The following is a 23,927-nucleotide window of genomic DNA, read 5'->3' as shown; positions in this document are numbered from 1 at the left end:
TTACTCCAAATCAAGCGAGTCTTATCTTGTCGGAAAGCTAACAACAAAAGCTACAATTATTTAGAATCTCAAATTGAAAAAAAAGAAATTGAGTGACTGATTGAAGAAAATCCAAGGCCCTTAAAACCCTTGGGGTATTTGAAAGGCCGAGGAGATATCTACCTCAATGAAACATATTTTAAAACTTAATGACCATCCTTCATAATTCATAATCCATATATACACGATCACAAGGTTCACAATGAGAATTAAAATCTAAATAAAATTAAGATTAGGATTTTGGCCAAATTTTGGCATGGATCCACCCAAAAGAAGAGAGAGAGAAGGCTTGGAAAACCAAGCCTCTCTTCTACAATTGAATGGAGGCTCGTAGAAGGGTGGCTACATCTTCACCCTTGATTTTTAAGATTCCTAATCTAGATCTACGGCCTTCATTCATCCAAGAGCCAATCTCATTACCAAGGCTGATGGCTCTTGTAAGTGGTCAAGAAAGCATTTTTTTGTAAATCTAACTTCACTATTGTGTTCAAAATACCTTTTTAAGCTAAGATTGACTACTCACATGCCTCAATCCATGCTCAATTATAATTTTCATGGAAGTTTTTACTTATAAGGATCTTAGCAATTTTTGTGAAATTCTTCAAAATGAGAATTTCATTGCTTCTCTTGTATTTTGAAGGAGAGGTGGCTGATGTTGTTTTCTTCACTCCACGAGGTAAATCCGATGCCACCATTGCATTAAAAAGACTCCCATTAAGTAGAAGAACCACCATGCTACTTGAATTTGTCGAATTTGGAGGAAAATCCAAAATTATCATTGCTAACTTCTCTAAATCTTTTAGAGAATTATAATTCCAACTCCTAAATCATGTGAATGATTATAGATGCACTCATAGGCTTTTAGTCAACGCTTATAGTAATGACTAACAACCTCTAAATTATTAAACTAACTAAGTTGCTATTCTAATTTTCTAACTCTTATCACTTTAGTCCTAATTAACCTAATTCAAGAAATTAGATTATAATTTATACCATCAAGGGTTGTAATCCTAAAAATTCTATAAAACTAAATTCCACTTATATAAATCCTAATCTAACATGTTTAATTATCATAAAATAGGAAAATAATAAAAATTTAAATTTTAGAGTATAATTGACAGCTCACAATGATCAATCTAATGTTTTTTTTATTTAGATTCAAATTATTTCATGACATTGGTAAAATATTTCTTAAGAATAAACTAAATTAATAAGTCATCCAAAAAATTAAAAAAATTAAGGTAAAAATTTTAGAAGAATTAAACAATTAGATGTATGTTATTTCTAATTCTATTATAATTAAGTTATATTGTGGTGCAAAAAAATAATATAGAAAAGCTATAAAGATGCAATTTTTTTACAAATAAGACAAGTATTTTTTTGACATTGGCAAAGAATATTGAAAAACTAATATTACTTAAAGGCTAGATTAACATTTTTGTCTTAATTTTGTCAAAAATGCTTTATAATATTGATACCAAAATATATCAAAATATGTTTTTGGTTTTAATTATTTATAATTTTATGCCATGTAAAAATCAACTATATAACAATATTAATTTAAATTAGACTCAAGTAACTAATATTTTATAATTTTGGCAACAAAGTCTAAAAAATAGTTTATTGTCTTTGTATAAATTGACCATATATTTTTTCCCTATGACATATTTTTTAGAATTCTATCGTAGTATTCAAAATCTCCTTGTTTTTTTATCTTCAACATGTACTACATCAAATATATATCAACTCTAAGTTTTGCGTGCATCTTAAGTTTTGGTTCTATCTAGTATACATTTGTATTTTTGCTCCATCTTTAACTATGATTTTACTTACCTGCTTGTTGTCGACCATGACCCCTTCTTAGAATAATAATAACATTTAGTAAAGGTTCAATAAACAACTTTAAAATCAAAATTAAACTATTAAGTCTAAAAGTGTGCAAAATGCATATTTTGTTATGGATACTTTGATGTTGCTTGTAAAATTTCCACACTCTTGTTGCAAGTTGAACCAAGAAAAGTAATGTCCACTTTGGAGACAAATGGTTGTCACTACTAATAGTGCTAAGCATTCATTCTTGCCATTGTGTTTTTTGGATAAACGAAAGTATCTCTACCTGTTCTTAGACTACATCTATTGATTGAATCTATTTGTTCTTGTATTTGTATGCAATTGCTTACGCCCCCATCAAGTTAAACAAGCACTTCCGAGATGGGGGAGCACAATCGTGCCTCGCCGTGCAACCTCACATTACTAAATGCTTTCAACCAGGGAGCAGCATCTTGTTGCCTGTTTGTGTAGCAGATTGGCTTTGCGTAACCGAGCGCGCCCGTCCCTTCCCAGATCCTCAACACGAAGCGAGAGCCTCGTTGCGCACAGAATTCAGACCATGACACAAACCGAGTAAAGTCGGGGTCGACAATCGCACGATTCCGAGGCTAAACTGCAACATCACTAGGATTTTACAAGATTTCCAAAATCTGCTCACAGGAAGCATATCCAGCGCCTACAGCACAAATCGCACACATTCTTCACATCGCAAGACCCCGGGAATCACCTCCCGACACCACAGCAGTTCCACATTTGATGACTCATGCCATGTTTTTAATCCAGCCAGCCTTTGGCCAACTTCGATTATCGGACTCGGTTTGTACACTCAAATGTGCGTCACACAGTTCTCGGAATCAAGCTTGTCCAGGTTCTGTGCGCACGGCACCCGCAATCTAAAATCCCAAAGGGTTCGGAAATTTCCGGAGAAAGTCTAGTTTCTAGCCTAAATTCGCTCGTCGCCGTTCGCAACCTTGTGCGGCCCCAATGTGGAACCCCATTCTGATCTCACTGTACAAAATTTGCAAAACTGGCAGTTGCCCCTCACCATTCCCTCTCTACGCGTGTTGCAATCGTCGGGTTCGGCACGCTCATGTAATGCGTCCGAGCGGTGTCTCTGTACGCCGGGCACAAGCTCCGAGAGTATGACTCGCTCCTCGAGCCGTCGTAGCTGCGGTCGGAGTGCGACCTCTGCTCTCTCACGTTGTATTGGACGTACTCCCTGCGACCCCTGTCTTCGAATTGGCCTCGGTGTGATCTCTGGCACGAGGACTCCTCGTATCTGTGCTGCTTGTTGCGAGAGCAGAATGTGGCGCAGCCTTTGGCCTGCTTCAATCCATTCAGGCCCTCTACAGGCTCCAAGTACCCCGTCACGGTCACCCTCTGCACGCCGGGGTCGCAAACCACGTCTTGGACGCCCCGCACCGCATACAGAGCGTCTCGCACCTGGTCTTCGCACCCAGCGCAGCACATTGGCGCCATCAGGTCAAATCTGCGCAATCCCGATCGACCACGACTGGTGCGGGACAATTCGGGCATGGCCGGTTGCGGGGTGTACGAGTGCGACCCCCAGCTTGTGGAGCTTCTTTGCCGCCCATAGTGGACCAAGTAGACGGGCTCGCTCTCACCGTAGAACAACTCTTGCATGGATATTGCCATTGTGCGAACCAACCGACGACTGTCGATCGCGACGACTACACGGGCCCTGGCTCGGAGGCGTTGAGAAGAATTTCGAAGTCCAGCGGTTGGTTGCTTCGCCGAGGGACATAGCGAGGGGCCTGCACAGAGATGCACTTGGCAATCAGCGTGGAGAAGCAAAAGGCCCGGCGAAGCATGATAAATAGTAGGAGATGGATGGAAGGAAGGGGAAAGGCAGGCGAGGCAACTTGCAAGTGGAGTGGGGGCGCCACCGTGTGAGTGATGGTGCCATCCATCGCAAAAGAAGAAGAAGCAGAGAAGGTGAGGGGGACGGGGACAGGGCTGGCATCTCTCCCTCTCTCGCTCACTGTGGGCTGTCTCGACTCTGGCCTTCCTTGCCACTCTGCCGTGTGACGTCGCGTGCTTCTTCGCCCTTGCCAGTGTGCCTCCCTGGACAACCCCCCACCCAGCGGTGAAGCTCGGCCCTTTCACTCCTCGCACCAGATCACAAAGATCTAATAGTAAAATAGTTGGAAATGCTTTTGTGTGGATTTGGACTTTTGATTTGAATGACATCTCATTATCTCAAAACTCGCAGTAATTCTTAGGCTCGTTTTTCTACTGGGAGTGGAACAGAATGTGTTGTACGGCGAAAGATCTTCTCTTTTGTTGTGCCACGGTTTCTACACCTACATGTTTTCCAATAATGATACCACAGTCTGTAAATGCCGCGCCATGATTACCAAATGGAACTTCTCGACGTGTACGAGATATTTCGATGTTGGGTTCGAGAAAATTTTACTTGATATTATTTCGAATCTTATTTTCCTTAAATTTTTCTCACGGCGTGATGCTTTTTTTTTGGGAACCTCTAATGTGCACAATCACGACCTGCTCCTGAGCACCATCCGTGTAAATGCAGAGTGACACTCACCCGTCCACTTCCCCTAAATAATTCATTGGTCCATTTATTGATTCATTCATTCGTTCGTTCAATCACTCACTCACTCACTCACTCAATTAGGCGTGAAGTAAAGGACATGGGGCCGTGGAGGGCACATCAAGAAGCAATTCAAGCTGCCGGTGGAAGGAAGGATGGCTCATCGGCCTCACAGGCACTAGTGAACAGCAAGCCTTGTCTGGCTTGGCAAGTTGGGAGCCATGCTTCCATTGCTTGGGGCACCCGTACCCCCTTGCAAAGGTTGGATGAATGCACCTGTGAATGGATGATGGTTGAGGTTTTGTGCAGGCCAGGATTGGTGGTGGCAATTTTTTTATTTTTGTGTTTTTTGTTGTTGTTGTTGTGAGTGTTTGGTTGCTCCACAGTGAGCACGTGTTTCTAGTGTGTGAAGAGACGGAGCCAAGACTTGGACTCTTCAGCAACTTATTAGCAATGGCTGTTGCATTCATACACCCTTTAGGAGGAGGAGGAACTTGGGTACTTGAAATGTGACAACCCAGTTGCAAAACCTCGTCTCTTTCATGCCGCTTTACAAACATTCCAGACAGATATTTTTAAATTTTTGAAAGGACGTTATCTGATTAAACAAAGTAACAGAGATGATGCTGCATGTATGGATCCATCATAGTTGGTTTTTTACTTCATTATATTCGTTCGGAACTTATATAAGATCAAAAAAATTATGTTATATTCTAAATTGTTTCAACCATGATTGTTGAGTTCAGTTGGATATCTTTTGCAAAAAAGGATCTGCAATAACATATTGGAAAGCTTGAAGCAAGCATGAAACTTCAATTTGAAAAAGATTAAGAGCTATGTAATTTCTTAGTTGATGTGTTTTAAATAAAGAAAAATGATCTTTTTTAAAATTTTAAAGAAATTCTTTGAATTTTAATACTTATTTTTTAGAAATATGTTTTTTATGTATATTTTTTCAATCTTTTAATTCCAATCATGGTATTTTAACTTACACCAAAGTTGCATTCTTATTATCATTATTTTTAAATATTACAACATGAAGAAAATTATTTATCTGAGTGGTATCTTTTATTTTCATACATAGTATTACCTATAACTTCTATATGCAGTATGTAATAATAATAATAATTATTATTAATCAAATCAAATCAATTGATTTTTTAAATTCATAATGAATTTATTTTATTAAAAATATCAACATTTTATCATATAAATTAATAACTAGTATAAAACCAACTGATGTAAATATATTATAATATTTAAAATAATTAAAATCAAGTTTTGTAATATTTTCTCTGCTTGTAAAATATAGTTTTTATCAAATTGATAAAAAAACAACTCATAGAAGGTAATGTTGTTGAAGAAAAAATGCATGTCCATATTAATTGTTCAAATCCTTCAATAACAAAAGTCACATATTTACTGGGGAATGTTAAATAGATCCACACTTTTACTAAATAGACCCATTCTTGATGAAGAACTTGGTAATCATGATGAATGTGGTTGGTTTTTATTGGTTGCAGATTTAACAGTGGAAAAATGGATCCAAAAGTCATTTTTTTGTTCATTTAGGATGGTTAAGATGGGTGGCCGATTTAGTAAAATTTTGGGTCTATTTAACATTCCCCCCTTTATTTATCACTAAGACATAAATATTTATGCAATGAAACAATCATTAGAATGTACAACTTTAATTGAAAATCCTGTATGCAAGATCGTTGTTGTGCATTTTTTGATTCTTTTGTGGATGACATGAACAATAAAATTCCATTCCATTCCATCTCATTATGGATTTTTATCATTCTATTTTAATGTACCATTTGTGCAGGGGGGATTTGGCTCTTCATGAGCTTCACGCTTATAGGTGTCATGTGGTGGATGTCCGACTGCCAAACCGTGGAAGCAGGGTCAAGAAGCGGTCCCTTGGCCGTGTCTGGAGAGTGCCGGAGCTATGGCGGACACGGCGAGAGCTAGGCTTCGTTAACGACGCCGACGTTACAATCCGATTTCTTGAACGTGGCCTCTTCGTGTGGTGCGATACTTTAAGCTAATCGAATACTGAAACGGAAGTGAAATGCATCGTTTTCGCTGCTAGAAGGTAGAAACGATTGAGATGTTGGGAGTGTGTTCCATTTGCAGAAAATTCTGAGACTAGTGCACAAAAACTTAAAATTATGATCTCCAGGATCCAGTGAAGGCTAAAATTTTATGAAGCAGTGACTGTACATGTGTGTGCGCTGCGCAATTTCTTGAAGCTTTCTTCTATCGGTTGCGTCACCAAGCATCTCCACCCTAAAATGCGTGGAACTAATTCGAGCAACACAGACAGCCGTTGTCCTCGTCATTTTTGTCGCGGTTGCGGATTTTTACAGGCTACTCAATTTCCGGTCAAAATTTCGCATGCTATAGAATAACTATGTTCCAATATGGAGAGATTCTACCTACGCTGTACAAAATTGGCATTGTGGTTTAGAATTCCCTCTCCACGCGTGTTGCAATCGTCGGGTTTGGCACGCTCATGTAATGTGTCCGTGCGGTGTCTCTGTACGCTGGGCACAAGCTCCGAGAGTATGTATCACTGCTCGCACTGCTGCAGCTGTGGTCAGAGTACGAGATCTGTTCTCTCCTGTTGTATTGGACATGCGCCATGTGACTCCGGTCTTCATGTTGGTCACTGTGTGATATCTGGTACGAGGATACCTCATATTTGTGCTGCTTGTAGTGAGAGCTTTGAGAGCAGAATGTGGCACCCTTCCTCACCCGCTTCAAGTGTTTCAGGGCTTGTGCAGGTTCCAAGTAGCCTGACACCGTCACCCTCTGATTGTAAGCGTCGCAAAGCACTGATTGAACGCTCCGCAGGGCATAGAGAGCGTCTCGCACCTGGTCTTCGCACCTAATGCAGCACATCGGCACCATCAAGTCGAAAGTGATACATTCTACTTGACGACTGGGCTTTGGAACCTGGATATCATTAACATGAGAGTAAGTAAGGGGGGCTTGCCGTCCATACTGGACGAAGAAGGCAGGCTCACTTCCCCCGTAAAACATTTCCTGCATAGACATAGCCATCTCCCTGTCCGTGTTTGACTTCTCTTGAAAACCCAAAATCACTTGAAGTGCAACAAGCACATACAGCAACGAGCAATGAGTGATGAAGGAATTTGGGGAGGCAGAAAAGGTTATATACAAAATGTGGCCGCACATGCCGAAGGAAAGGACAAATGTCTCAAATTGCAGCAGAAAGATGGAGGGAGCAGATTCAAAGTGCGGCTCCGGTGGATCCCAGTAGGGGCGGCATCCAGGAGCCCCTCACGGCTGTCCTTTGCCTGTTCCCGAGGTGTGCCATGCTGGAATCGCATAGCATCCAGACTTTGCGAATGCGATTGCACCGACTCTCCCAACGTACTAATAATACCTGTGAAATCTTATTCATTTCGTTACCAGAGGTTGATGTTCACGTTGATTTTATGAGCGCAAGCATGTGCGTCGACGACCCATCTCGGAAGGCGGTGAAGACCAGTTCAGACTCAGCTTGGTTTCGTCGTTTTGAGACTTTTGTCCCGGGGGCCGGTACGTCTCGTAATGGGAGACAAACCATTATTAGCAAGAATAAAGTGGAAGTGTACTAAAAATAAAAACTAATGAAGAATTGGAAGTAAATGAACGATTACTCTGCAAAGAAAGATGAGTGGCAGAACAATTTTTCTGTTAAATACTGATATTTAATTCAAGCGTGGCATTTCCGACACTTTTTGTTAGAAAAAAACCACTATGCGAAAACTGTGATTTAATTCTTTATCGTAAAATACACTTTCACAATTGAAATTTTGGCTTCCCCTCCAACGTGTAAAAAAACATTTAAAAAATATGTGCCAGTGATTTCTTCTGAGTATGCATCTCCTGGATCTCCAGTGTGATGGCTCTGCCTTGCAACTTTTGATATCTTTTGGCTGCTCCTCTTTGAAAGTCATCTTTCCAACAGTAGGTGTGGTACGAGGAATTTGTCTTATTAAGCAACGATGGGTCGCGCAAGCCTTGTATTTCAGCTCTCACCCAAATAATACAAAAAATCCTCTCCAATCGCGATTCGAAGTCATCCAATTCTATATAATTTGAAAAGAACACTGGTCTGCTGTGTCCAGTACCCCATTGGAATGCACCGAAAAGTTCCCGAGTAGGTGGATAGCGCGGTACACATCTCGGGAATCGGACAATCAACATGCTTTTGCAGCTCCGTTGAAAGAACTGCACAAGTGGCTGGAACATCAATCATGAAAAGAATGACAATGTCCAAGTGGAAGCAAAAAAGCTGAAGGGGCTGACGAAGTCGACGGTTGTCTATCATACAGTTGGGGAGACGGTTGTCTTATTCAGGTCCGTGGCTTGATGCGACGCAATTTGCCAGAGACGAAGTAGATGACGCGCACGGACAACAGGTTGAGCTCACAAATGGCAATAAAACATGAATGTCTCTCGCCTACAGGAATGATAATTTTAGCAGAGCCTTGCGAAATTCCGAATCTGTTGTGCTCCACGAAACCTGTAATCAACTATATAGTCATCATTTGAGATGGTGGTGAAATCGTTTCGTATATCGGTATTGTGAGGTTCTGATGAACCCATCCAAATTAACGTCTAAGATATCATTCCTCATGGAATGGTTTGGAGTTGAGCTGTTAACTGTTGTGAACTGCAGTGAACTGTTAACATTCATGACTCGACTACTACTTGAAAAATAGTAGCTTCAACACTCGGGTACTTCACTCTGCTCCTGAGTCCGCTCAGCAAGGGGTGTAAAGATTCAGGTGGTCTGTATTCCTATCTCTTTAAAGAAGGCGAGGGGTTTCCCAGTTGGTGTCAAAAGTAAATTAATTATTAAATAAATCGGATTGAATGGAGATCGGTAGCAAGGCGTTGGAAAATACTGTCATCGTTAGTGTCATTATTATCTGAGGACCATGTAGAGAATTAGTTCACAAGCGACCTCAGTCATCGGGAATTCATACATCCGAACGAGTATGTTGCCCGATTTTATTGAAATAAAATAAAATAAAATAAAATAAAAAATTCGCTAGCATGTCCACTCTAATACTCGTGTACTTGCTTCTGATCCGACTATTCTAAAAGCATGTATACACAAAGCAATTTCACTATCTCCGAAAGGTAAAGTTTCAATCTTCTGTTCAAATGTTTACGCTATGGAGGCCAACCACTTCAATGTGAAGCCCGTTTCTACATACGCTATACAGCTTCACAACAGGCTTTAAGAATCATATTGGGTTCTTGTTACAATGCCTTGATTAGCACTTACATATCCGGTAACAGACTCCACTCTATGCCTGGGGCAGTTGGTACGAGAATAAGTTGAATCGCTGCTGGAACGATAACACTGTTGACCATGACTTGATCCCCGAAACGAAGAAGCGCTGAAATCGTGCTCGCTGTGTGAGATGCCAGAGCTGCAGAGTGCTGCTTCGTCTTTCACCCACCTCACCTGGTTCGAAGCTCGCGCAGCAACCAAATGCCTGGTGTCCATCGTCATCTGGTCCTCATATTCGTTGCAGTTGATCGGCCCCATCATATCACAAGAGGTCTCCACAAGTCCACAGTGGGACCAAGGTACAACGTGTTTGGAGTATTGTGCATACGGAGCTGCGGTTTGCCGTGCATAGTGAGCGAAGTACTCAGGCTCCCTTCCATAGAAAACGTCATGCATTGTCACCATGGCCTCCCTTGTCTACCAATACTAACGATGAAACGAAGCTGCACTACAATCCTCACTACAGTTTTTGGCGATGGCAAGAAAACAAATCGACAAAAGAGCGCCAGCGGAACTGCAAGACACAGGATCGACTGTGCAGATCGATGCATGTGGATGAAAATATGCACACACATACATGTTTGCATTTACAAGGAAATAAAAGGAATTTGAATGTTGCATTAACAAAGTATTGATATTAAATGAGTTGTATAAACACAATTTTTTAATAATTTTTTTTTAAAAAAAATTACTCATAGACTTTAATTTTTTTTAATCTATTTGACAAAAAAGAAATGCTTTGGTATAAAAGTTATTTAGATATTGACAATGATTTGGAAAAAAAATTGATTGTTAGTATATATATATATATATATATATTAAAGAATGTTAAAATGACCCATCCATTTACTAAATTGCCCCACCCTATTGTGACCATCATTAGAAAAAAGGATGATTGTAATAATAGTTTTCTCAAACCCCTTGTTCCTAGGCCCCCTCCCTTTGTTCCCAACTCTCATCCTAACCTCCCTTATTCTCCCTCATTTATTATGATAAGATAGGTTGATTTAATAAGTAGGTGGATCATTTTTACATTTCCCTATAATTTAACATATACTTTGAAAGGTATAATAAACAATATATTTCTATATTTCAAAAATTACCATGATGAAACTAAACAACATAAAATATCAATCCATAATGTAGAAGTCACAATTATAAACCTTTAAGTTTTGAAGTTCTTCCCTATTTGATTTGATTATTATTATTATTATTATTATTTTAATTGTAAAGAATTGCATGTAAACATTATAATACATACAATCTCTTAACATGATTATTGTGGATAATCTCTAATATTGTGGTCTCTACAAACACATTGTATTGACTGATACGACACATATGGACATTATCTATAATATTTCACAACCACTCGATACTTGTGGTTTAAATCAATTTTGATTAAGTTAATCCCAATTCACAAATTAATTTTAAAAGATAAATCTATTGGGTTCAGGATGAGTTTCTTATTCTAAATGTAAGGTTTTAGTGTGGTTGTCCACAAATTAAGTATGTGCGAAAAGGGTAATTGAGAAAGAAAACGGAAACAAGAAATAGTATTTTCTGAAATCAATGCAACGAACTTGCAACGTACGTGAATCAGCGAGATAGCTAGGTTTACCAGAGATAGATGATTATACAATATTCGAGGATCTAAGGCTCCAGAGGAAACTACGGATCTGCGTCACTCTGCATGCCATTGCTACAAGAATTGTACATTACACGCGATCTCCAAAATTTTCATGAACATTCCAGTGAAAAATTTGTTCTCATGTTCCTCTGCTGAAATACACATATCAGGCGAGTCAGGTTCCCAACCTGGAGCTGTATTAAGAGTAAATAATAGGGTCTAGATACTCCAATCCTGCATCCAGTACTTCCACAATCACTAAAATATTCAATAGATACTAAAATATCTTCGCATCCTCCCGAAAATACAATATGGAAACTGTTGAAGACAGTATGAAGTAGAAAACTTCCTACTCCTACTTCCTGTTGACTCGGTTGTAATTTTGTGTTCGGATGTGCAGATTCAATAATTGCAGAGCAAGAAAACTATGTAGAATCTCACATGGCTTATCCAACATGAGGTTAATGGTAATTCTTCTACCAGAAAAATATATCATCCCAAAGTAGGATGACACATCACTCAACACACCACTGAACAACTTCGGCGCGGTTTGCAAAAACTGCAGTATTTGCTATTTCCAACACCTCATGCAACCCTTCAAGTATCAATAAGGATCTATGCATCGAATTAACAGATCTTGTTTACTGTACAGAATCGCAGTTACATGAGGAATAAGCGAATTAAACATACCCGCTAGTGGTGAAGTGAACACCATCTCAGGTTCCTCGGGCATAGGGAACTCAACTCCATTTTCTTCAAAATAATTGCAACCAAACTAATTTCCCTCAGGTTTACGTCCAACTGGGCATGGGCGCAAGGCAATCGTAGACCCGCTCCATTCTTTCTGCTATCGCAAGCTTGTAAAACGTTGGGAGTCTCGGATTTGTTAAGTCAAGGATATCCCTTCGCAAGCTGCATGCAAACAGAACTAAATGAATTTAAAAGTGAAATTGAGATACTAAAAATCTGATTCAAGCAAAAGACATGCAATTAGCATCCTCGACAAGCTTTGCATACATATTATGACGTTCGGGTGCGCTCTTCTTCATCGATGCACACATCACACGTATATCTAACAGAAAATTTTGATGTAACAAGGTGATTACTGCATGACACAGAACAGTCTGAGACAAATACTCTGAACATAGTAAGTATTATGATGACGTTGAGCTGACCTAAGCCATTCGCCACTGTTTTCTGCCGCTCTGTGTACTCCTTTATGCAACTGATCAAGGCTGTAAATCAGCATCCCGTATTCAACTGATACATCATCTCCCTGACAAATCCAAGTTGAAAATCCACAAAATTCCGTCAATACAACTTCTAAGCTTGTAGCACACGATGATGAATCAAAATGCTACTGGTTAGAAACGCATGAAGAAGCATAGACTATTTATGGCTACGTTTCATTCATATGATTGTCATTGTCACACATGGTTCTGTTGTATATATTTCACTATTATTATCACCTTCAAAATGTCACTAGAATTCTTCACATGGGTGCCTTGATGACACGAAAAGCAGGCATATAAAGAAGTTTATCTATACTGTTGGTTCCAAAGAAAACTAGGTTAGAAATTAAACTTACTCGATTCTCATCGTCTTTTATTTGGCAGGTCATAACTCCTTTCTCTACTTCAACCATAAGCATGCGACGCATCATTTGGGCGGTCCTACCTCTACCTTCTGCCCCTTTCTGCAGGAAATTCACAAAGCAGAGACCAGAAAAGTTTAGAAAATAACTTTGTTGCTGTTACCTCACTGAGCACCAGTGACCAAAAGACGAGTTTCATAGTTAACATAACACAGATCAGTGTGCACAGTAATCGAATCTAGATCATGATATATTTACTTGCTTAGACCCCTGGCCTTGAACTCGAGACGAACTCCAAAACAATCGCACAATGCACGGAGTAAGTCTCAAAATTTGATTGCAGAGTATTACTAACCTTATTGTTCAATTGACGACGAATCAATTCACCGAGAATGAGAAAAAGAGCAAAAGCTGGTAAAAATGTTAAAATTGCAAAGTTGATCTCATTTGCTCGTAGAATTTTATTCAAATCCAGCATCGCCCTACAAAGTATCAAAAAAACTCAATACTTATTTCTGCATGATTACTAAGGATTAATATTAATAGAAGACACTGCATTGACAAGTACGAAATTGAGATTGAAAGTCTGGAAATTGATAAAAGTTATTCAAAGAACACTACATCATCGCCCTATGGTTCAAAATCGCCATTACAAGTAAAAACACTTCATCTTATTACTGTGACAAAGTATAGACACGCAACTTACATCTCTACATCAAGTTTCAGCTTTTGAACCTGTAACATACAATGGAACATGCAGGCGTGAATGATTGATCTGATTAGGCGACAAGACGCCTCTAGCACTACATCATACATAAACCTTGTGATGAATCAATATCAAAGCCAACCCTGAAATAACATCAAAGAAATGTCAACAAGTAGGTAGCGGACACTACAGTTTACACATAATGTTCCCATTATATAACTGTTAACAGGGTTGAAAAAGACGCTTAAGGCAGGTCCTCACATGGCAATTCTTGAATGACACCACGATATGATAGATGATTAAATGCTATCCCTTAAAGCTGGGTTAACTTGACGTTACAGACCAAGTTTATGCAAATGAACTTATACATTGCTGTTCTATCATCAATGAGATCTAAAATATGAATTAACCAAGTAAGACAGCAAAGAAAGAAAAGAAACCTGTATCAGCAGCGCCCTTGCCAACTCTCCACTAACAAGGTTTTTGACAGGGTTGACCAATTCTTGTTCATATCTGACAAAAGCAAAAAACAACATCAAGAACAAGAGTGGTCACTCCCCAAGAAAACAAAATACTTTCCCTTACTTAACAAATAAGATATAACTACAATCTGCATACATCTTTATTAACCATGAAAGTCGCTATAGAATTTTTTCTAACCTGCTCATCACAATTCTCATCATCTCCGCTTCCGATGCAGCCGATACCACTTCAAGACCACTTGTTTGCATCACAAATTCTTTGACCATCCTGCATTTGAAAGTCACAAACTACTCAGGAGAAGACCTCTCAACTTGGGTGCTCGAATATGAATGAAACATAATTTTAGTTACAGCTTACATTCACCAAAGGCGCCTATAGACAGGTCTAATATACACCATCACAACTTGCTGGTGGAGACATGTTGACAGTTGAGTCATTCTTATTTAGAGTTGGTATAGAAGCGGGCCCCAGAAACAACCAGTAAAACATCTCCAATAACTTCCCTACACAGTAAAAAATCATAGAAATACAAATCTGCTGGAGATGCCTTGAAATCCCATGCATTTTTCAGAGCTTGAAACCCCATCAGAATCCAGCTTAATAAATCAAGGCAGAAATATCGCACGCCGTAATTTATCATGTTACCCCCTGTCTACAAATATCACAAAACTGATCTAAAATAAACCAAGAATAGATTCAGGGAATATGTCAAGACCCAGGTTTCAGACTTGCAAGTAAGACTTAAGTGAAACCAACTAAGTCTATAATTAACGAAAAGCACCTGTTTAGAGAATCTGAGGCGAGCTTCACTTCTTCAAGCTGTGCGGAACTCTCGCGACGTTTGCGAAAAGTGTCAAAGAGTTCGCTTTTGATGGCCGTTAACTGACAAAACAATTCCAAGTTTTAATGTAAACAGATAAGAGGAAAATTCTTTCACATCCAATGCATGCAAGTTCTTAGTGCTACAATCGTTCTCCGGAGGACTACATAAACCAAGAGGCAACACAATGCCATCAAGGGAGTAAAAGGTACATAGTAATGAACCCAAAATGAACTTTTTAAATTATCTTCCCTCACGCTATAAGAACCACGAATGGTTTCCCTTACAACGTGCATCATCATTACAGAAATACATTTGGGTTTTAACAAAAGCCCTACCGGTTGGTGCAAACGCCTTTCATAGAACAAGTACGAATCTTCACGAGCCTTATCGATCCATCGGCCAAGGTCATCACTTCCTCCTAACCGACTGTGCTGTACAATCCAGACAGAAGCCATAGCAAGTCCAACCGCACCACCAGTGTAGTGGAGCCAATACCTAACCAAACGCCTTGGCTTTTCATAATAAGGCACCTGTAAAGATGAGAACGAGTTAACAATCGATATTCGTGGCACAGTGGAAGAGTATAACTTCCTCTTCTACTGTAGGTTTACCAACAAGGTGAGGTAAAGCTTGCCGGTTGAACTTGCATGCTTAAATTGTGTTCCTAAGTTTAAGTGATATATCAAGAAAGGAACATGAGATCCTGTTCCAGTGAAAACATCCAGCTTTGAATGCCTCTGTCCCAGAAGCCTCAGAACCTCAATTTTCTGTTCTACATTCCTAATACAAGTAGGAAAATGCCAAGAGAATGGGCCACATATGATGAAAAATTTGCAAGTGATGGCTCGGAAAAGAATTTTACTAGATCAGACAGAAACTCTTTCAGCTTCACTACGTTGCTCTGCAGCAACTGAATAGCAGCTTGGAGTTCAGAATCGGTCCAATTTATTCCTCCCATAAGATCGTCCGGCATCCGGTCAAACTCGAGGACAATAGTCCTCGATTCATTCGAATCTCCATGACCATGATAATCACTCTGCCAATTTCAGAACATCTTTGCTCTAGATTTCAGCATGGTGTAAAACGTGCAGAAAAGAAGGCAACTTCCCAGAAACCCAATAGAACTTATCAAGAATGTCATGGTTAGTAGGTGCAATACTTGAAGAATGGTCCAAAATACCTGAATATACATAAATGTAAGAGTTCACAATGCATCAAGAGTGGGGCGTTACCTGCCTGTGGGAGGTCGTAAACTCCTTCCAGTCCATTCAACGAAACGAGAATAGCAATTACACACTGAGAGAGAACACGTCGACTTTCTCCCCTGCGTCTATTCTCCCGTCCTGTGTCCACTTTCTCTTCCAACTTTGACACCTGAAGATGAACCTAGAAACAAGCAAAACAACTGACTCAGAAAACCCTAAAAAGGTATGTCCCCACCTTCTCACAACTTTTCGTGTTAAGTAGATCAGATCTAACCAACACAGAATTACCTGGCCAATGATGATGGCAAGTCGTTTACGGAGAGTGTTCAGCATAGTCACTCTTTCATTGATGCGGGAGTAGGCAGCAGATAGTAGCCCACTTGTAAGTGACGATTCCAAAAAGAAAGATTGAACAACTTTCTTTAATCCTCGAACAAAGGCAACTGGGCCCCTTTCCAACATCATGAACCGAACTTTATCTTGCTCTGCACTCTGCTAGTTCAAATAAAATTAGTAAAAAAAATAGTAGTAAGAACAACGAAAGCTAAGTAGATGGTATCTAATGCAAGACTCCTAACGGCTATGTGCGAAGATAGAAACAGCTACATGCACCACAGCGTACGCATACGACCTAAAATACCTGGGCTTTAATTTGCCAAAATTTGAGATGCTTGTTAACGTAATGCATTAGCTCCAGCAGCTCTCTTGATATGTTCCCAAACACATCCAAAAAATTCTCTGAGCCCTGTGTTTCGTCCCTGCACATACGCATTTATCACACAATGCGGTACCATACAAATCGAGAGTGCTTAAGACAGCTTGGCCAGTTATCGATCTTAAACCCTAAACCTTCACATGCACATAGATTCGTGACTAAAATACCTTCAATCGAGGCTCACCACAGAACGAATTAACTGCTATATGAGGAGATTGAGCAGAAATTTGATATCGTAAAGTAACTCCGAAAAGAAGTCCATAGGCATTGAGAAATCTAGGTCCATATCTAGCAGAACAAGAGCAGAATCCGACTTGGAAACATACGCTAATTATACTTGGATTGCTGCCATATGCCATTGTACAAACCCTCTGATTAATTTCCCCTATGGACGCGTACTAGGAAGTAAGCGCCTCCGTGAAGACACGAACTACCCTGAAATCTGTCTACTTAGATAGCATACCCTAAAATGCAGGGATGAGATTCTTCCCGGTCATAACGAAGCAACGCACAATCTTTTTATTTGATACTTACAGAGTAATGTGGTAAGGAGATGTGTTCTAATTGGAAATTACGTAGTAACAAATTGGAAAGTGTGGGAATGAAGATGCTTTACAGCAGAGAAGGTTGTGGCGCCGAAAGAAGCAGGGGCAGGCCTTCGCGCGGCTTGCGCTTGAACGTTTTCAACCACTCATTGGCCCATTTGTTCACGTAATACGTCCCTATCAATCGAACTGCACCCTCCATCATCTTTTCCGGATATCGGTGAAATATGATCTGAAAATCGAACCAATAAAATTATCAATTCAGCCGATGCATTACAAGAGACGGGTATCGCAAATTTGATAAACAGTCGTACAACAAATCCATTGAAAAGAAGGAAAGAAAGAAAGAAAGAAAGAAAAAAAAAAAAAAAAAAAAAAAAAAAAAAAACCTTCAACTTGATACGTAATGATTATATGGCATCGGCATCTCGCCAGCGGTGACACTTCGTACACAACTATTTAGGTCAAAAGAGATGTACAATCGCTACCTCAAGAGGCCAGAAGCATCTCATACATGAACATAATCAAAATAGACCTATGAAAAATGTCATTCGCTAGAAGTATTCACAAAAATCATATTCTTCGAGAAGATATCCTGCAATGAGTTTAAGTCAAAAAACCAGTAAACATTATCACAATAAACAGATGATTGACGAAATCATAAAAACAGAGCCGGATTATGTCCACTACAGTAGCACCAATACCGTAAGACTGAAAGCCACCTGACCTAGGTTGACTTAGCAGGATGCAGAACCACAAATGTCTGCTATAAAACACAACTAAGAAGCACGGGATTGATCATAACAATGCGTCAGTTCAGTGGAATCCGATCACAAACATTCTCAACAAAGGAATGAATCAACAGAATCCAATCCCTGCACAAGATACAATCTCACACACAGAACGCTCGGAAACCAGCGTGACCATCTCAGCAGCTTCAAAAACTCATTCAAGTCTCCATTCTCAACTATCATCCAAGTTCATAGCAACGCACGACAAGGTCGAAACACCGTGAACAACGAGCAATGAAACATGAAACTTGCCAAATCCAAAAATTAGCAAACGTGCTCACCGCGCACTACCGCAAAAAAACACAAAACAACTCCATGTTTGCTGAAAGAATGCTCCAAACGCACCGCAATTACGGCGCTCGACGCTAAAATTGGAGTATCAACACAAATGAATACGAATACAAGGAAAAAGCGCCTCACCTCGCATTCCATCGTCTTCGCCAACATCATAAGTACGGTTCTAAATACGCATTCGCAGGAAAACGGTACTTATGATTATACTATGGAAATCCGTGACATCCGTGATATCCGTGACATTGATTCATCCCTTTCATGCTTCATCCATCTAAACTGCCTCTCAAGCGCAGACTCAACTTTTGTGTCTGGAGAGCTACGGCGACACTTGACCGTCTTCAATGCTCATTTATATAATGCTCACTACCCTCGTCATTTCATTCTGGTCCTACATCTCGTTTTCAGAAAAAATTCCGATGCACGATGTAGATATTTGTGCCATCAAAAGAGACATAAGGTTGCTGGATGTTTCGAATTGTTGCAGCGAAAGATTAAGAGGACTTTCGAGTTTTTCTTACTGCTGGCTTGAGCAGGATTTGTGAGCGACTAGACGTCCTGGTCATTCTCTCAGTGAGGGAGTGGAAGGCGTGAAGGATTCCGAGAGGTTGGTGGGAGGATTTTCTGATATTATTTGGGATCCTCACAGTTGCGCATTCTCACACCCTCGATTGCACTCGAAACCACAGTACTATAGCCAGGAAGCTCCTACATATGAATGGTATGGTCCATCGAGAGCACCCACTAAAGTCGAAGAGTCTGTGGGCAGTAAAGAGGTGAGAATGATCTCTGTTTCAGATGGGAATGTACCTGTGGTGGTGCTGCAAAGTGCTCCGTCTGCTTCATGCTTCTACATTTTATTTTATATTTCATTTATTTAGTATCCCTTAAAAGACATTAGTTATACTATGTTAGAGAGCACAATATATTTGCATAATTTTTTCAAGTAAACTTTTTCCATTAAAATTGAAAAAAAAAAAAAAAAAAAAAACTAAAAAAAAACTAAAACTAAACTAAACTAAACTAAGAAATGATAAATATAATATCTAAAATGTAAAGCATAGGCAATAAAAAAATATAATTTTTTTTGTTAATAATTTATACATTAGAACAACTAAAATATTTTTTAAAAAAACTTTGTTGTTAGAATAAATCACATGTTTCTATTAAATTATATTAAATGAAGGAAACTAAAATTATTATTAAAATAGATATAAATGGTTATTTTAGGTTGAACTATCAATCCTTCAAATAATTTGATTTAATAATGTATAAGTACATATTTTCTACAACTTATATGTTTATATTTTCTAAAATTTATAAATGATAGAATTTTACTTAATTCTATTAATATATTTTTAAAATTGTTTTCTTTAAAAAAATTTAATTTTATAGATATTCTAAAAAAACATCAAGTCAATGCTCATCTAATTTTTCTAATAAATAATGGGATTTTTTTAAAGATTGATTATCATCCAACCATATACCAATGGAAATGTAGAAGTTAGCAAATTCAAATTTGATGAAAGATATGACTTCTTAGCCATAATTAACTCAAATAATGTAGAATTTTTAGTTATTTTTTATAATACAAATATGCCCATATATACTTTGATATATATATAATTTTTAGAATTATTTTTGTAAGAATATTAAAGAACAACTATTGGTCTTCTTAGTTTAACCATTAATAATAATAATAAAAAAAATGATATGGTATTGCCTTACAATATCTTATAAAATTTTTAGTTTAAAAGAATTTAATTTTACTATTAAGAAATATTTAATATAATTAATAATTAATTATTTAGAATAAATATAACAAGTAATAATATAATCATATAAAAAAAATAAAAAATAATGGTAATATTGTCTTGTCAAGTTATAGTGACTATTATCTATTTAGTTATATATTTAAAATGCAATCAAAATATAATATTTTTTTTTTATCTTAAAGTAGGTGTAACTGGTTTTATAAAATTTAGATTTTTTTTCTCTTCAAATGAATATTTAGCAAATAATAGTATCAATGGCATGGTTGTTAAAGTTACTGATTTTTTTGCCTTTAGACAAGGATAATAATGTTAATAGTAGAAAAGGACATTATTAAAAAATTTGGACTACTAACAGCAAAAATTTCATATATTATAAGTAAAAAATTTAAAAACTAGGTATCTTTCTCTATTATCCATATAGAAATCTATTAAATTATCTAAAAAAACACTTATATTTAAAATGATTAATTTTAGAATTTAATTTTTTAATTTTTTTGAGTATAAAAAAAGATCAATCTTAAAATTTATTCTAAAATTGATATCAAATAACTTAGAATTAAGAAAAAAATTATTATTTTAAAGTAATAAAGATATATTTTTAAAAATTTATAGACTACATATCTAACTATACTTCAAAATAATTTTCCAGTTTATTTGACAATAATATCAAAATTGAATACTTTTTCATATTTAACATAAATAAAGTTGTGAGATTGCCTAATTTATTTGCAATAATTTCAACTCCAAGCACCTACCATATCAAAAGTAGTCAAAGATATAAATTCTTATCAATGAATATTTACTATAGTTATATAATTTTTCACTTTAATATTTATTATTCTTTGTTTTCTAAAATGTGGTACTTTTTTCATACCAATTTCTGCTACACACTTCTGTATTATCAATTTCAAGCTTTAAAAAATGTTTATAAATTTTGGTTGTTAAAAAGATTTAATTTCTAACATTCTTGAATAAACATTATTAATTTATTAATTAAGAATAAGTTTGTTCTTTTTATTCTAATGCCTCTTCTATCATGTGAAAATTATCAAATAAATTATTTAAAAAAAATAACAGAAAATATTATTATAAATAAATAAAATTAATAGACACATTGATTTATTTATTTATTTATTTATAATTCCTTCAAGACCCATACAATTTTTACCACCATAAAATTAATTATTTTGTATGCTTTTGGATTCTCTCCAAATGCAATCTTAGACAATCCAAACTCAATTAATTTTTATTTCAATATTTTTTCTAAATTTTTTTACATTAATTCCATCTCTAGACTCAAATATATTATTTTTAAATATTATACAAGATTTATGAGTTTTAAATTTATTAAACTTCATTGCAAAAGAATAATCCATTAAGCTGGAAAAATTCAAACTTGCTAGAGTCAGATTAGATAAAATAAATAAATAAATAAATAAACAAACAATAAACCAATTATATGTATATATATATATATATATATATACACAAGTAATTAGACATACAATGAGTCAGTTAAAAAAAGCCATTGTAAACGAACACCACCTCAACTGCAAAGCCTCAAGCATGTAGAAAAAGAGACTCAGAAACTACAAATATTTGGCACAAAAACAGGGGGCAAAATGGAAGGATCATCAACATGAAAAAATAATCCCTTGTTAGGTTGCTGCCAAGTTAAATTAAATGACTATTATTTCTTTGATGAGCAAGTCCATTTTGATGTAGTTATGCCACACCAAAATTCTACTTGACCAAAGAATCTAATATTGAAGTTGTTGGCATTGACTTGTCAGTAACTATGACATTTTTTTGCTGTAGTTTGACCATTTGGCAGGATATGCATCATGAAACTTGAAGTTGGGTATTGTATCTCAATAAACTACTCTAAAGCTTTGTTTGATGTTCTCTATAGTCATAGTACCATTCTGCATATTACATTATACTATTGACCTTCTCTTCCCTTATAATATTTGCTATTCTACATATTAGTATTAATATGTTCACCACCTACTTAGGAATAGTTTTAGATGTAAATTTAGAGATGGAGTTAATGTAAAATTTCTCTTAGAAATTTGCATCTAAAACTATTCTTCTCAAAGAAATTTGCATCTAAAACTAAATTATGGCATAATACATTTAGACATTTAGCATACTTAAATTTAAAATAACTTTATATAAATTATAATATTATAATATTAATATGATAATATTGAAGAATTACCTTTTATTGAAGTTATTCACAAAGAAGTATGCAAAACTTATATTATTAATTATCAATATAGGAAGAAATTTTCAAAATATAGTCTCAATAAGTTTAAGAATGTCTTACAATTAATTCACTTTGACCTTATGGGATTTATTTCTAAACCTTTTTCAAGTGGTATTAAGTACTTTATTATCTTTAGTAATGATTATTCTCAAAGGAATTAGATTTATTTTCTAAAATTCAATGATGATGTATTTTTTAAATTCTCTATATTCAAAATATAGCTAAAAAATGAAGCTAATGAAAAATTCTTGATTCTTCGTATTAATAAAAGAATTGAATTTTTATTATAAGAATTTTAAGAATATTATCAAAATTATGGCATAATAAGATAACTATTTCAAATATTAATTCTTAAAAAAAATAGAATTATATCATTGATATATATTTATTATAATTATTATTTAGATAATATGAATAAATAAAAATAAATAAAAATAGATTAATTTTATAATATCTTATAAAGAATATTTTTAGAAGCTTTATAGATGCTACTTTAACTTTATATGTGTTTGTGGTTGATTGATAGGTTAGAAACTTGGTCAACAAATTAACTATGTGCCACATATATTAGTAGCTTGTGGAACAAGCTAACTATATGGTGCCCATATAAAAAACTAGCCTTGCAAATTAAGATACTTATTGTGCAAAGTCAACATGTTTTAGAAGTCTTATAGAACATTGCCTTATGTCAAGGATATAAACCTCAAAGAATTAAAATGCCAATACACTCTTGTGTCATTAAAAAAAAATTAAAAAATTACTTAAAGATGATATAGTATTAAATTAGAATGGCTATTGCCAAAGACAAGAAGACTTAAAAAGACTTGAAACAAGACTAAGAACTAAAAAGGTGTTGATAAGAATGAAGAAGGCTTCATTCTTGTCTCCATATATACTCTTAACTAAGAGCTACATAGCAATATCTTATAGGACCACTAAAACATGTTGACTTTGCAAGTCATGTATCCTAACATATAAGGCAAGTTTTTTTTATATATGTGCCATATAATTAACATATTCTACAAGTTATCTATACATGGATAACTTGTTGACTAAGTTTCTAATCTATCAATCAACTAAAAATACATGTAAAGTTAAAATAGTATCTATGAAGTTTCTAAAAAGTATCTCTTAAAAATATTATGAAATAAATTTACTTTTATTTACTTCTACTTAATCATATATATAAATATTAGAACAAATATATATGTTTGTGACATTATCCTCTCTTTTAGGAACAAATTCCATAAAGAGTGGTTATCATATGTTAAAAAAATTTAAAATGTGGCAAATTGTATTTGCCACATACTTTGATCTTTATTCTCTTTGAAGATGG

The 23,927-nt window shown here is 36.3% G+C and overlaps 3 protein-coding genes across 9 annotated transcripts; all 3 read right to left on the bottom strand.

The window, feature by feature from the left end:
* Positions 1 to 2,638: 2,638 nt before the first annotated feature.
* LOC112279826 (uncharacterized) lies at positions 2,639 to 4,113 on the bottom strand. 2 transcript variants are annotated; one of them, XM_090248584.1, is made up of 2 exons: positions 3,753 to 4,113; positions 2,639 to 3,644 (listed from the first exon to the last, which is right to left on the bottom strand). In XM_090248584.1, exons 1-2 carry the CDS (start codon positions 4,078 to 4,080, stop codon positions 2,911 to 2,913), a joined length of 1,062 nt encoding a protein of 353 aa, XP_090104710.1. In that variant the 5' UTR covers positions 4,081 to 4,113; the 3' UTR covers positions 2,639 to 2,910. The 2 variants fall into 2 exon arrangements, with proteins under 2 accessions (XP_090104710.1, XP_090104711.1); XM_090248585.1 differs by having other exon boundaries at positions 3,777 to 4,113.
* A 2,497-nt stretch (positions 4,114 to 6,610) lies between these two features.
* On the bottom strand, positions 6,611 to 7,863 carry LOC112279548 (uncharacterized). Its single transcript, XM_024514115.3, has one exon. The coding sequence runs from the start codon at positions 7,646 to 7,648 to the stop codon at positions 6,914 to 6,916; it is 735 nt and encodes a 244-aa protein (XP_024369883.2). The 5' UTR covers positions 7,649 to 7,863; the 3' UTR covers positions 6,611 to 6,913.
* Positions 7,864 to 11,292: 3,429 nt separating this feature from the next.
* LOC112279342 (protein DGS1, mitochondrial) lies at positions 11,293 to 19,257 on the bottom strand. 6 transcript variants are annotated; one of them, XR_002968993.3, is made up of 16 exons: positions 18,677 to 19,257; positions 17,537 to 17,697; positions 16,846 to 16,963; positions 16,494 to 16,697; positions 16,237 to 16,386; positions 15,863 to 16,036; positions 15,336 to 15,530; positions 14,959 to 15,059; positions 14,355 to 14,444; positions 14,135 to 14,207; positions 13,695 to 13,723; positions 13,344 to 13,470; positions 12,983 to 13,090; positions 12,570 to 12,670; positions 12,085 to 12,306; positions 11,293 to 11,628 (listed from the first exon to the last, which is right to left on the bottom strand). XR_002968993.3 is itself a non-coding variant. In XM_024513700.3 (15 exons), the coding sequence occupies exons 1-15, from the start codon at positions 18,704 to 18,706 to the stop codon at positions 12,186 to 12,188; spliced, it is 1,782 nt and encodes a 593-aa protein (XP_024369468.1). In that variant the 5' UTR covers positions 18,707 to 19,257; the 3' UTR covers positions 11,997 to 12,185. The 6 variants fall into 6 exon arrangements, 1 of the variants encoding a protein (XP_024369468.1); XR_002968999.3 differs by having other exon boundaries at positions 16,846 to 16,950; positions 18,677 to 18,708; XR_002968995.3 differs by lacking the exon at positions 18,677 to 19,257 and adding an exon at positions 18,538 to 18,668.
* Positions 19,258 to 23,927: the final 4,670 nt, after the last annotated feature.

Source organism: Physcomitrium patens, chromosome 3 (assembly GCF_059467195.1).
Source record: "Physcomitrium patens ecotype Gransden chromosome 3, ASM5946719v1, whole genome shotgun sequence".
Classification (NCBI taxonomy): domain Eukaryota; kingdom Viridiplantae; phylum Streptophyta; class Bryopsida; order Funariales; family Funariaceae; genus Physcomitrium; species Physcomitrium patens.
Note: the sequence above shows the minus strand (reverse complement) of the source record. Positions and strands in the feature narration are given on the sequence as shown.

Excerpts from the sequence above, each read along its gene's own strand:
- LOC112279826 (XM_090248584.1), bottom strand. The coding sequence starts at position 4,080 with ATGTCATTCAAATCAAAAGTCCAAATCCACACAAAAGCATTTCCAACT. Across the intron at positions 3,645-3,752 it reads CGCCCCCACTCCACTTGCAA|GCCCCTCGCTATGTCCCTCG; the intron begins GTTGCCTCGCCT and ends ATCTCTGTGCAG.
- LOC112279548 (XM_024514115.3), bottom strand. The coding sequence starts at position 7,648 with ATGTGCGGCCACATTTTGTATATAACCTTTTCTGCCTCCCCAAATTCC.
- LOC112279342 (XM_024513700.3), bottom strand. The coding sequence starts at position 18,706 with ATGATGTTGGCGAAGACGATGGAATGCGAG. Across the intron at positions 16,964-17,536 it reads GCGCCACAACCTTCTCTGCT|GGACGAAACACAGGGCTCAG; the intron begins GTAAAGCATCTT and ends GCGTATGTGCAG. Across the intron at positions 12,307-12,569 it reads AACAGTGGCGAATGGCTTAG|CTTGCGAAGGGATATCCTTG; the intron begins GTCAGCTCAACG and ends GTTTGCATGCAG.